This window comes from Cannabis sativa, chromosome 4 (genome assembly GCF_029168945.1).
Source record: "Cannabis sativa cultivar Pink pepper isolate KNU-18-1 chromosome 4, ASM2916894v1, whole genome shotgun sequence".
NCBI lineage: Eukaryota > Viridiplantae > Streptophyta > Magnoliopsida > Rosales > Cannabaceae > Cannabis > Cannabis sativa.
This window is the reverse complement of record NC_083604.1, coordinates 73,011,729-73,026,357: the sequence shown is the minus strand read 5'-3', so window position 1 is coordinate 73,026,357 and position 14,629 is coordinate 73,011,729. Positions and strand designations below refer to the sequence as shown.

The 14,629-nt window shown below is 38.5% G+C and overlaps 1 protein-coding gene across 1 annotated transcript; it reads left to right on the top strand.

Moving 5' to 3' along the window:
- The first annotated feature begins 5,218 nt into the window (after positions 1-5,218).
- Positions 5,219-6,646, top strand: LOC133037369 (uncharacterized). Its single transcript, XM_061114452.1, has 3 exons — positions 5,219-5,725; positions 5,821-6,338; positions 6,427-6,646. Exons 1-3 carry the CDS (start codon positions 5,219-5,221, stop codon positions 6,563-6,565), a joined length of 1,164 nt encoding a protein of 387 aa, XP_060970435.1. The 3' UTR covers positions 6,566-6,646.
- Positions 6,647-14,629: the final 7,983 nt, after the last annotated feature.

Here is a 14,629-nt window from a genome sequence, read left to right as displayed (position 1 = left end):
TAAGCTCATCCACACTAGGAACACAAACTCGAGCTTTATATAACAACATTCCACTGCTCGAGACTGAAAAACCTCTAGGCCGACCAGCCACTACTTCATCTCGAACTTTAACCAGCTCGGGATCTTCTAGTTGTGTCCTTCTGACTCTCTCCAACAGATCAGATTGGAGGGTTAAATTATGTAATTTCCCGACCACGAATTCAATTCCTGCACTAACCATTTCCGAGGCTAGTTGAGGGGCTATCATAACTGGGGTACATATTTGCCCAGAACCTTTTCTGCTTAGAGCATCGGCTACAACCTTGGCTTTCCCAGGGTGATACAAGATTTCACAATCGTTGTCCTTAACCAGCTCCATTCTATGCCTCATACTCAAATCTTTTTGGGTGAAAAAAGTATTTGAGACTTTTATGATCAATATAATTCTCACACTTTTCACCGTAAAGATAATGTCGCCATATCTTCAAAGCAAAAACCACAGCAGCGAGCTCTAAATCAAGAGTTGGATAACGCTGCTCATAATCCTTCAGTTGACGAGAGGCATAAGCTATGACTCTGTCAGCTTGCATCAGAACACATCCCAGACCCTGTCTGGATGCATCACAATAAACAACAAATTTCTCTTGATCTGATGGCAAAGCTAACACCGGAGCTGTTATCAAACGCTGCTTCAATTCCTGAAAGCTTGATTCACACTTATCTGACCACACAAATCTCTGATTTTTCTTGGTCAATTCGGTTAGGGGCATAGAAAGTTTAGAAAATCCTTCGACGAAACGTCGATAATACCCTGCTAACCCGAGAAAACTTCGAACTTCTGTCACAGACTTGGGCCTCGGCCAATTCTTCACTGATTCTACCTTGTTTGGATCGACCATAATTCCATTCTTCCCAACAATATGACCTAGAAAGGACACCTCGGACAACCAGAATTCACACTTTTTGAACTTGGCATACAGCTTGTGATCCCTAAGTCGCTGTAACACCACTCGAAGATGGTGCTCGTGCTCCTCTTCTGACTGAGAGTATACAAGGATGTCATCGATAAACACTATAACGCAGTTATCGAGGAAATCCTTGAACACCCTATTCATGAGATCCATAAAGGCCGCAGGAGCATTAGTCAATCCGAATGACATTACCAAAAACTCATAGTGCCCATATCTGGTTCTAAAAGCAGTCTTCGGTATATCCTCCTCCCGAATTCTGAGTTGGTGATAACCAGACCGTAAATCAATCTTCGAAAACACGGTCTTTCCCTGAAGCTGATCGAACAGATCATCGATTCTAGGCAATGAGTACTTGTTCTTAATCGTCAGCTTGTTTAGTTCCCGATAATCAATACACATTCTGAGGGAATCATCTTTCTTTTTCACAAAAAAGAACCGGAGCTCCCCAGGGCGACACACTGGGTCGAATAAACCCAATATCAAGCATCCCCTGAAGTTGTAATTTAAGCTCCTTGAGTTCTGCTGGAGCCATCCTATATGGAGCTTTAGAAACAGGTTCGACTCCAGGTACCAAATCAATTACAAAATCAATCTCTCGCTGTGGCGGCAATCCCGGCAACTCCTCGGGAAACACATCAAGAAAATCTCTCACTACCCGGACTACCTCAGGCCCAAATGTTTCAGGTCTGCTGGAGTCAAATACCACCGCTAGAAATCCTACACAACCATTGCATAGTAAATCCCTAGCTCTCAGCACAGAAATAACCGGGATCCGAGACCCCTGAACCGATCCAACATAAACAAATGGATCTTCACCTTCCGGCTGAAAAGTCACCATTTTACGCCTACAATCTATACTGGCCGAATACTTGGATAAGAAATCCATTCCCAGTATAATATCAAACTCAGTTAGTTTCAATTCTATGAGATCAGTACTCAATTCCCTATCTTCGATCCTAATCGGCATAGACCTAATGCGCCTATTAGAGATAACCAATGGGAAATTTGAATTTCCATGCTTAAATAACCTAATAATTTGTCTCCTAAATGCAAAGTTATAAAAATTGGTAATATATGACCATTTTATAAATTTTCCTAAACTACCCCTCTCATTTGTAATCAGCTCTCTTCCTCTCTCTTCGTCTCTCTTCCCCACAGCCGATCCCTTTCCCATTCCAACACCAAACCCACACTTCCCACACCAAACCCACACTTCCCACACCAAACCCACACAGTCGGACCCTCTCTCTTCCTCTCTCTTCGCTGCTCGCCGGACCCGTGACACCATTCGAGGAACTGCCAACATAATGTCAAAGGTATGTTTTTTTTTTGTTTTTTTAGAAAGGATTTAAAGATTACTTATGTTTGAGATTGTTTGTGAGATATTATTGGTTAGATTTAGGTTTTTTTGTGAAAATGGGATTCGGATTCCGACTGTGTAGATGGGGTTCGGACTGAAAAATGGGCTTCGGATCTGGGGAAGAAGACCGGCCCGATGGTGTGACATCGGTCCGATGGTCCGATTGGGGTGGGTCCGATGGCCCGATTGGGGTGGGTCCGATGGCCCGATTGGGATGTGGGTCCGATGGTCCGATTGGGGTGTGGGTCGGGTCCGATTGGGGTGTTCGTGTATGGGTCCGATGTTGGGTCGGACTGTTATGCTGTATGGGCAGGGGAGCTTGGACCGATGGGTCCGATTGGACCGATGGGTCCGATGGGTACCCAATCGGACCCGATATTAATTTTTTTTTTTTTAATATTAATGATTTAGTAATTGTTTTAGGTATTAATTTATTATTATATTATTTAGTGATTGTTTTAGGTATTAATTTATTTTTAATGACTTAATAAGTATTTTTTAATTAATTATTGGTAAGTAATAATTTTTAATAATTTTTAATTTATTATTAATTATTAATTATTGTTTTAATTTTTATTGTTTTATTAATTATTGTTTTAGTATTAATTAGTAATTATTGTTTTAGTATTATTTATTAATTATTGTTTTATTATTAATTATTAATTTTTGTATTATTTTTTATTGTTTTATTAATTATTGTATTTTTATTAATTATTAATTAATGTTTTAGTATTAATTATTGTAGTAATTTGTATTGTGTTATTATTTATTATTTTTTACTAATTATTAGTTATTAATTATTAATTTTTATTAATTATTAATTATCATTTTATTATTAATTATTAAATATTGATTTAATTTGTATTGTGTTATTATTTATTAATATTTTACTAATTATTAATTATTAATTATGAATTTGTATTATTTATTAATTATTGTTTTATTATTAATTATTAACTTTTGTATTAATTTTTATTGTCTTATAAATTTGTATTATTTATTAATTATTGTTTTATTATTAATTATTAACTTTTGTATTAATTTTTATTGTCTTATTAATTTTATTATTTATTGATTATTGTTTTATTATTAATGATTAATTATTGTATTAATTTTTATTGTTTTATTAATTTTTAATGATTGTTTTATTTTTTATTGTTTTTGTAATAATTACATATTGTTTTATTAATTATTAATTATTGTTTTATCTTTTATTATTTTATTACTTATGTATTATTTTTCTAGTATAAATTATTGATTATTTTTTTTAATTTTTATTGTTTTATTGATTATTGTTTAATTATTAATTATGAATTATTGTTTTATTTTTTATTGTTTTATTCATTATTGGTTATGTTTTATTATTAATTATTTATCGTTGTTGGTTATTAATTATGTAAGTATATTACCAATTGTATTTTTGTATTATTAATTATTAATTATCGTTGTTGGTTTTTTTTTTCAGGGAAGTGCACATCTTATAATTCCAGTGTCGGACCATTACACTGGCCGTGTCACATGGCGCGGGGGTAGTTACTACTACCCGAAGATTAAGGATAAATTTGAAGAATTTAACCTATTGGACGAGTGAGGGAATCCCCTTTCAAGCAGTTTTTCGAGAGAGCGCCCATACAATTTTCTGGAGCATTTTTTCATCAGTTGATGCTTCACAAAATAAAATCTGACAAGCCGGACGAGGTCCATTTCTATGTTGGAAGGAAGAGATGTAGATTTGGGAGGGTGGAGTTCGGCTTGGTCACCGGGTTAAACTTATTGCCCGGCCCTACTGAGGAAGACATCAAACAAAATGGAAGCTCTGACCGGTTGATTCAGGAATATTTCAACGGTAGTGCTTCCATCACCTTCGGCCAACTGCGCAGAGTTTTTGAGAGCTGCACAGAAGCTGATGATGTTTACAAGTTGGGGATGGCCTTGTTTGTTATGGGCGTCCTCACTGGTAAGGAGGAGAAGACTGCCGTTCCTCCCTTTGTGATAAGAATGGTTGATAACCTTCCATTCTTCTACGAGTATCCCTGGGGAAAGATTTCTTACACCAAGCTGATGGAAAGTTGTAACAAGGATTACTTGGATGTGAAGAATAAGATGTTGAAAAAGATTGAGAAGGGAGTCACTCAGAAGGAGGCAAAATACTCAGCCTACGGTTATGCTGCAGCGTTGCAGTATTGGGCATACGAGGCCATATTACAGCTGGGCAACGAGTATGCAGTGAGGAGGTCGCATGGCTTTCCGAGAATGGTCAACTGGGAAAGTAAGCCGAAAACTACACTCGGGAAGGATGAAGTCACCAGATTATTTGCGAAAAATGTAAGTTTGTTACGCTTTATTTTGAATTCATGTTAATTTCCATATATTATATTAATATATTTGTTATATTTTTCAGTTGACAGTGTACTCCGTGTTATGTCCTCGGCCGAACGAGATTGAGTTTGTGAGTTACATAACCAGGGGTCACCCTCCGTTATTTGTTGACTTGGAGGAACTTGTGTTGGGTGAGGATGGGCAACCAACACAGGATGCTTTGCGAAGCCAGGCCGAAAAGCTTGCCTCCACATTGGAAGAGCGAGCGGAGGCAGCCCGAATATTTAAAGACTCTACACCACCTCCACCGTCTCCTCCACGTGCACCGCCCGCAGTTCCAGATGGGTCTGGTGTTGACCCATCTCCAGCTTCAGTTCCTGATGGGTCTGGTGTTGACCCATCTGCAGCTTCAGTTCCTGATGGGTCTGGTGTTGACCCACTTGCAGCGTCACAGGGTCCTCCTGTTCCCCCGTCAGCTTCCATTCCCAGCACCTCGGAGGCTCGCGATCCAGTATACCCTGCCATTTTGGCAAGGTTGGAGACTGTGGAGAGGGGGCAGGCCGCTCTGCTAAGAGGACAAACAGCGATTATGGATCAGTTGAAGACCATAATGACGCTCCTGCAAGATCCTGGAAGGCCGGCAGCAGATTCACAGCCACAGCCACAGCCACAGCCACAACCGGAAGAGGAGGCTCGGACACCGGAAGATGACTTCATTCTCCCAAATGATTACCAACCGGATGATGATGACATGTTCTGTACACCTGAGAAGACGAATATCACCAGCATCGGGGATACTCAGGATTCTGAGGTGCAGGTGTTAGAGACAGCTCCAGAAGTCATGGAGAACCGGAGGAAGAGAAGGCGGCCTAGGTGGTTCGCTGAGTACACTGAAATGAAGAAGAAGGCTAGGGCTACTTCGACACTCGTGAATGCGGACCCACTTAGAGTGGTTGATCGGAAGCTGCTCAAGACTTTTCACAATTGGGTACTCGGCCAGATTGGGAACAATTACCCGAGAGAGTGCTTCACCGGTCGATACCATTCGTCTTGGTTCCTCGAACTGCATACTCCGAAATTTTGGCTTGGGAACGATGTAAGTTTTTAAGACTTTTTTACTGCTTTTGCTTTTAAAGACTTTATCTAACTCTTTTTTATTTAACTCTGACATATTTAATTTTCATGTTTTAGCATTTGGATGCGGCATTCCATTTGATGAGGAGGCGGCAACACTTTTATCCCGAGTCCTACCCGAATAGATGTGTCATAATGCCGTGTATTTTCCCAGCAGGAGTTATTGCTCGGTGGGAAGCTGCGGGTGATGACCAGGCTAACTATCAGTGGGACGAGGGCATATTAGATTTGATCCGAGGGGATGAAAGTCAATTCTTGGCCAGTTGGAAGAACAAGGAGAGAATATATATGGCCCTCTACTTCGATGGAGCAAAGCATTGGGTGGCATTAGAGATAGATCTGGATCATTGGTTGTTGAACATATTTGACTCCAGCCTCGGATCGATTTCCACGAACGAATTGAACCGTCACCTGGAAATGTGGGAAAAATTACTACCAAATTTGCTGCTGCAGGCTGGCCTATTCGAGAGTCATGACATGATCCTCTTGCCTCAACTTACCGCCTCAGAGAGCCAGGTCAGAAATTTCACTTCAAAAGTCATGGATCGGGCCGTTGTTCCACAGACAAAGACAAGGTAACTTTACTACAATTGATTTTTTTGTTATTTAACTTGAATTTAATTTGCACACTTTTATTCATTTACTTTTTATTGTCTCATACAGCGGTAACTGCGGGATGTACGTGATAGAGCACATCGAGCATAGTATGCTGGAGACTACGTTTGATAATGTGCACGATGAGAATATGAAGAAATTTAGAGAGCGGTGGTGTGTAGATTTGTTTTACCAGAATTTAGCATGAACAAATGTTTTTTTTATTTGGTATTTATTAAGATAACAATGTAAATGGTTTTTTTTTATTGGTATGTTTATGTTTTTTCAAGAGTTCATACAAATTTTACGCCTTTCTTTCGTGCAACAAATTATAATAATTATGTAAACATAAAATATCACAAATTCTAATGTTTAAAATAGTCCAACATTAATTCAATAACAATACATAATAGTCCAACCCATCACGATACAAATAAACTAAAAATTTATGTTAAACCTCGGTAGGTGCAAGTGCTTCTGTTGTGTCCCGTGGCACCGCACTTGCTACATTTTCGTGATTTGATAATCCTTTCACCATTACAAGCAGTTCGGTTGTTCTTAATTCTTCCAACCTTTTGCTTCTTGGGTCGCCCTACTGGTTGCTTCTCAACAGGCACTCCAACTGTCATGTTCTTTATGTCATCAGGTAATTCCCAATCATCCTCGTCACCAACTGGCATAATTGTTCCTTCGTATGTTCTCCTCCAATATTCTGTTGTGTAATATGGCGAGCATAGTGTGTACACGCTAATACTTCGCTCCTGAGATGCAGCACATGCATGAGGACAAGGAAACTTCATGCACTGGAACAAGCCGCAAGTGCAACTCTTTTCCTGGAAGTCCACTACGCCACTGGTGAGAACTGTTCTTCCAGGGTGAACCTGCAACGTGTAAGGCCCGCATGAGTCAACGTTCAAAAACCGACCTTTTTCAAAATGCAATGCCAAGTCCTCCTCCATTTCTGGTGCTAGGGGTTTCGTCCACTTGTCAGCTTTTTCTTTTCGTGAAGCAAACCACTTCTGGACTTTGGACCTCAGGAATGCTACAGCAGCAGTGATCGGGAAGCCTCTTGCATCCTTAGTTGTGTTGTTGAAGCTCTCAGCCCAGTTGCTCGTCATTACATTGTAACGTACCCCTGGAAAGTACGACCGGACCCATTTTTCAAATCCGATTTCCTCAAGATATTTTGCAACCGCTGGATTCATGGCCCGAATGTTCTCAAATTCTCTGTGAAACTCTGATCTTGAATACGTGTACGCACACGTGTAAATGTGATTCGTGAAGACGTCAGTCTTGAACTTGTGGTTGACGTTCATAATAATGTGGTGGTAGCATGCACCGTGGTGTGCATCAGGGAACACGATATCCAAAGCACGAACAATACTTTGATGCCTATCCGAAACAAAAGCTAAGTTCTCAACATCACCAATCGTTTCTTTCAATTTTCTCATAAAATAGGTCCAGGAATTGTGGTTTTCACTGTCAACTATAGCAAAAGCTATCGGAAAGATATGACTCCCTGCATCCAAAGCCACTGCACACAACATTTGCCCACCATACCTAGTCTTCAAGAAAGACCCATCAACGCATATAACAGGTCGACAAAACTTAAAACCCCGAATAGAAGGACCCAGAGAGAAGAAACAATACTTGAAGCGACCATCTTCTACCACAAAATCCGTGATGGTACCGGATTCCGCAACTGTAGCATGTGCAAGTAACTAGGTAATAAAGAGTACGAATCTTCAGGTGTACCCCGAGTCAGGTGTATTGCCTTCTCTCTGCACCTCCATGCCTTTTCGTAACTCATTTGGATCCCGTAATCCTTGTGCATACTTTTTCTTATATCAGAGGGCAACTGATCCGAGCCGTCAGTTGTGAACTTATCCTTAATTAGATGGGCAACTATTACAGGTGATGCTTGACGGCTATCTTTTCCTCGAAGATCAAGGGAACATGTATGTACATTATGAAATGTACTCACCTCAAACATGTTAGAAAGTACGTTCTTCTTCGCTCTTAATCTCCACCCACAATCTGTATCCTTACATGTGACGTACCAAATATCAGTACCGGACTTCCTAACGTAGTAGTCAAACCCTTTCTTCGTTGCATACAGGCCAACAACCATCTTTAAATGCTTTTTGTCTCTAAAAAACTTTCCCACATGTAACTCCCCGCCTGGTGTGCCACCCGTAGATATATAATGACTATGATCCTCGATGTCTTCTCTTGTATACATTTTCTCCTTGAATTTACCGTAACTTGTCGAAGAAGAAAATGGATCGCTCCATCCAGTCACATTGGTACCTCGAGCATCAGTAGGACCACTAATATCATTGGTCTCTCTACCATTATTAGGACCTGTACTGTCAGTAGTTCCTCTAGCATGACTGGTTTCGCCTGGACGACTACTACTAGTACCAGGTGTTTGACAATTTTCTCTACGGGGCATTCTTTTCCGTGTCGGTGGCCTCGGTGGTATTTGGTACGATAGTGGAGTCAAGTTCAAAGGTACAGCAGCAGGGGCCTCTGCACCTTGGTCGTCTCTTACGCCATCATTGCCCTCAACATAACATTCAGGGTCTGGACCATTAAAAAAACCATCGATGAACGGCATTTGTGCTACAATATCAGCACTCGGCATCATATTGTTTAATTCAGGTAATACATCTGCAACCAACACCTCTGGATTTGTTTCTGCACCAACAAAACTCCCAACCTCGCTACGATTATCCTTAACAAAACTTGGTGTGGGACTAGGATCGACGCAAACATTCTTCTTTAACAAAGTCACAAACAAAGGAATAAATTCATCTGGCTTCTTCGCAAGTGTAGATAAAAAGTACCTTGCACGCTTATCATTTCGAATAACTTCAGGAGGATACTCATAGCCTTTCCTGTACTTGTAATTTACTTCCAATTTCAAGTCATACTCCGCTTTGTCAACATCCAGTTCTTCGTACAAAACATCAACCAAACCTGAGTAACTTAGGTTCGGATCAATGTCAATTGTCAAAGCGGCACTCCCTTTATAAATCCAATCTCTACCATCAAGCTCCCAAACACCATTATACATAACATACGCATTAACAGTTGAATCTGTCACAAACATTTAAAAAAACACAGTTATAATTTACAACAAAAATCTCACCGAAAAAAATCTTAATTAATCATTAATAACAAAACAATAATACTTAATTGATAATAAAATAATAATTCATAATTCATAATAAAACAATAATTAATAATTCATAATAAAAAAATTTAATAATTAAAAAATAATTATTAATTGATAATAAAATATAATTAATAATTATTACTCAAACCATAAAAAATAAACAATAATTAATAATAATTCATAATTTATAGTTAATAAAATAACTAAAAAAAAAATAATTCTTAAATTATTAACTAAAATAATAATTAATAACTAATAATGATTAATAAAAAAATAACTAATAACACAAATAATAAATCAATATAAAATAAATTAATAATAATAAATAAACAATAATAATAGATTACAAAAATAAACAATAATTAATAATAATTCGTAATATGTTAAAAAAATAATAATTAATAATAATAAATAAAAAATAATAATAGATTAAAAAAATAAACAATAATTAATAATAATTCATAATTTATAGTTAATAAAATAACTAAAAAAAAAATAATTCTTCAAACATTAACTAAAATAATAATTAATAACTAATAATGATTAATAAAATAATAACTAATAACACAAATAATAAATCAATATAAAATAAATTAATAATAATAAATAAAAAATAATAATAGATTACAAAAATTAAAAAAAAATCCCGTAGGGTCCGATTGGTCCGATTGGTCCGACCATCGGACCCCACAAGGATGGATCGGACCTTGTATTAAAAAAAAAAAATTTAAAAAAAAATATTTGGGCCGGGCCGATGGGTCCGATGGTCCGACCATCGGACCCCTATGGGGACCATCGGACCCTTGTTCCAAAAATAAAAAAAAAAAAGAAAAACACATCGGACCCGAGGAGGGTCCGACCATCGGACCCAGTGGTGTACCATCGGACCCATCGGGTCTTCGCCCCTGCCAACACATTTTCTTCCACGTCGGGCCATCCTTCGGGCCAGCATCGGGCCCCATCGGGCCCGACGAAAAAAAATGCAGAAAAACAGCAAAATCCCAGTTTTCACATGTAGCAAAAATTATAACAGAAAAAATAACAAAATAACAGCAACAATCCACAGATCAATCATCAAACACAACATTCTTAATTAAAAATGACAACAACAAACAAGATTTAGAAAAAAAAAAAAATTAATTACTTACCCATTGATGGAGCTTGTATGTGTTCTTGCTTCTAATGTGGTGGATTAGTGTGGTAGCTTGTAGTGTGGAAGGTTGTAGCTTTTAGTGATGAGTGAAGAGAAGAAAATTTTTTTGGTGGTTGTGGAAGCTTTCGGGTGGAATGTTTGTTGAATTGATGAGAAAAAGGTTGGAGTGGGTAGATGTAGGTGGGGAGGGTATTATGGGAAAAATACAAAAAGTGTCATATAAAATTAATTATATATAGTTTTAGTTTAGGGGAATAATATATGGGTTATTTAAGCATGGAAATTCAAATTTCCCTAACCAATTCCCCGCTAGGCATTAGGGTTCCGAACCCTCTTTCTAAAATATCCCAAGGCCTACCCAAAAATGAATTATTCTCATAGCTACTTATGAACGTGCAACTCCCGAATCAAACAATACGATATAAAAGAAGTCGTTTACAGGGAGCTAACCTGCCACTACAGAAGGGCTTGCTGCATCATCAGCTTGAGCATTAGCATACACTGGAGTAGGAACAAATACCGCTTTCTGCTCTTGTTCTTCTTTCTCCACCTGTGGGCAATCTTTCTTAAAATGCCCAACCTTGCCACATTGAAAACATACCTTTCGGTTGCATTCTCCGGGATGGTGTTTCATGCAACGTGGGCATTCAGGGTAAGAATAACCCTGGCGTCCTCCCTTGCCTTGAAACCTTCGGAACCGCTTGTTCTGTCTTAAACCCACCACTGATGACGTAGGTTTCCTCTTTTGCTCAATCATGGAGCTCCTGCCACTTTCACCATAATCTGGATTCAGGCAGGTAATATTCTGACCCTCTACCATAATCTCGTGAGGTCTCATAATAATTTCCTCAGGGCTTTCAGCCCAAGAAGCATTCTTCATATTTGAACCTCCCTGAAAGTCTGAAGGTTCTTGGATCCAAATCTTTCCATGTAATGGTTCCACTTGATTACCAGCTATTCCATGCTTTGCTGGTAATACCGAATCAAAAATGATTGGCATATGTGGTAAAGATACTACAGGAGACCTCTGCTGTTTCAACCTCTGAATCTCTTCTTCATGTCGTTGAATCACAGCTTCCATCTTTGCAAACCTTTGCTCCAAATCCAACGGAGCCTGTGACGGATAACCATCACTCCCGTCGGAAGCCCTCCAAGGGATTTCACCTTGGTTACGGGGATAACTTGAACTCCATTCTCTCCAACCGTTACTAGCCCTGGCCACTTTATTTTGACTCTCCATAATGCACCAGGTGTCCATTCTATAAGACTAACCTGTCAGTTAGTAAGTCACCTTGGTCAGGCAACGGCCTATTTACATACTTACTACCGCACTTATGGATTTTAAGGCAATGCACTTAACATAAACAGTTATAATCTAATATGCATCCTAACATGCTTTCATATTCGTAATTTTTAAAAGAAAATACTAAACAAGTACGGGCTTACTGAACCGTGAACCGAGCTCTCTCTGATGAAGATTGTACATGTCATAGCAAGCTTCGGTAGACAAACCTGGCTCTGATACCAAAATTGTAACGCCCTAATGCTAAGGCACGCTACAGTGCTTTTTCAATAATTGTGCAATCTTTGCTAATCAAAGAAATTTCTCGAAAAACGTGTCAAATTAAAACTTTTGCATTAAATACTAAACTTTGTAATTTAATAAAATATTTACAAGTGCCGGGATCCCGTTTTTTTTTAAACTTTATAAAATTTACTTTTCAAGCATACATTCCAAAATATACAGATTTACAGGTCGCACAGCGACTTTCAAAATACAACTCCCAGATGTCCCGAGACCGAACACTCCAGGTCGCGCTGCTTGACATGTACAATCCCATCTGAGCTCAGGTTCACCCCTGTTCAGCCTTCGCCTTTCCTTTACCTACACATGGAAGTAGAACTGTGAGTCGATAGACTCAGTAAGAAATGCATATAACATATCACATAAATTCCGACCTGTAAATAGGCGCCCATACACCGATCTACAGGGCTTAACAGATGAGCAAGAACGTTCTAACTACTTGTGCTACTGACCATGATATCACTCCTACTAGCACTATAATCGTGCTGTAGGACCGGCACTATGTTCGTGCCGCTATGATAGCATCAATAACATCCAAAAGTATGATTGGCCATGATATCACTCTTAACCAGTACGATGCCTGTACTGCTGAACCGACACAATGGTTGTGTCGCTATGATAGTACCAAAACATACTTTCCAGGGTGAATAACACTCTTAACCGATACGATGCTGTCTTCTTTGAACCGACACAATGGTTGTGTCGCTATGATATCACCCAAACACATACAAGGATACACACAGCATGCATATATATATCATACATATACATACACCCAGATATTTATATCACACGTTATATTCAGTTCTTACCTGTTTTCCGAATTCAAACGTGCTGGCCGACCTGAACGGAAATCTCGTGCTAGATGGATGCCCTAATCACATTGTGAAACCGGGTAAGTTACATGATTCAAAACCCTAATCCCGGGAAATCCAAAACCAAAACCCTAGGTTCTGCTATGCTCTTAATGGGTTATTCTAACTCTGGAAATGGGGAAACACCCAACCGAGGCATCGAAATGGCAAAAATTGAGAAAATGAAAGGCCCGGGGAACCCTGCCAAAACCGGCTAGCCGGTTTTTGTGGCACTGCAAACCGGCTAGCCGGTTTGCACCAGTATTCCCCAAACTCTTCATTTGTTGCTCAATCCTTCACCAATTTCCATGAAACCTTCCAGAGCTCCTATTCAATGCATAAACAATAAAACCCAGCCAGTATTTCGCAGAACAAACCATCCAAAATTAATTTGCCATTAATGAACAAAGCTTTGCATTCAAAACTTAAAATTGCATAAAATCATTAACACCAATCAAAACCAAATTTGTTATGGCCTAAATTCTACTCAACCTAACCCTAGAATTCGAACCAAACCATCATCAAACTCTAACAGCTCCTATAACACCATTTCACTATTTTAACTACTTCAAAACTTGAAAAAAGAGAGAAGGAACCATTAGGGCTTACCTTAGATTGAGTTTCCCCCTTGAAACCTTGCTGAAAATCCCAAAGAAATGAAAGCAAAACTCTGATTTTGCCTTTGATTAACCCCAGCCGAAAGCAAGAGAGAGAGAGAAAATGGTGAGATGAATTTCTAAGTTTTCCTATTTTCTCAAAATGAATTAAGGTTGGGAAAATCCTTTTTCCTTGCTGAATAAAGTTTGCTAGGTGTCAACTAACCACAAAGCCACCTATCCATAACTTAAATAAAATGTCCAAATTGCCCTTTGACTCAAACTTAGGGTATTTCTAAAACTAGGGGTAAAATGGTCAATTTCCATAACCCCGCTCAATCCCGATAATTTATTTTCTCTAAAATATTTTCCCCTATGAAATAAGGTTCTAAACTTACCCATGTGATCAATCTAGCCATCCATCGCATTTTCCGTTGTCGCCAAGCAAAAATTACAAAAATAACATATTACACATATAAGCTAGATAATACCCCTAGAGTTTAATAAAATCTCCGGAATTGAGAAATTATAACTCTAATATTTATTTCTAAATATTGGGGTCCACAAATAAATTAATTCACAATAATAGTAAAATAATAAAAATTAGTGCTAATTGCCTTTACTAATCCATATACTAGAGCGGTCATTACAACCATGGATCAGAATATGTCTTTACTTAGGTCGGTTTTGGAAGAAGAAGTTAGAAGTGCTCTGTTTAATAAGCATCCTGATAAATCTCCTAGTCCCGATGGTATGACCCCCGGCTTTTTCCAAAAATACTAGGAAATAGTTAAGAGCGATGTTGTGAACCAGGTTTGTCAATTCTTTGCGAATGGTAGTATTCCTGATGGACTGAATGATACGAATATTATTTTGATTCCGAAGAAGAAACAACCTACTTCG

Excerpts from the sequence above, each read along its gene's own strand:
- LOC133037369 (XM_061114452.1), top strand. The coding sequence starts at position 5,219 with ATGGATCAGTTGAAGACCATAATGACGCTCCTGCAAGATCCTGGAAGG. Across the intron at positions 5,726-5,820 it reads AATTTTGGCTTGGGAACGAT|CATTTGGATGCGGCATTCCA; the intron begins GTAAGTTTTTAA and ends TTCATGTTTTAG. Across the intron at positions 6,339-6,426 it reads GTTCCACAGACAAAGACAAG|CGGTAACTGCGGGATGTACG; the intron begins GTAACTTTACTA and ends TGTCTCATACAG.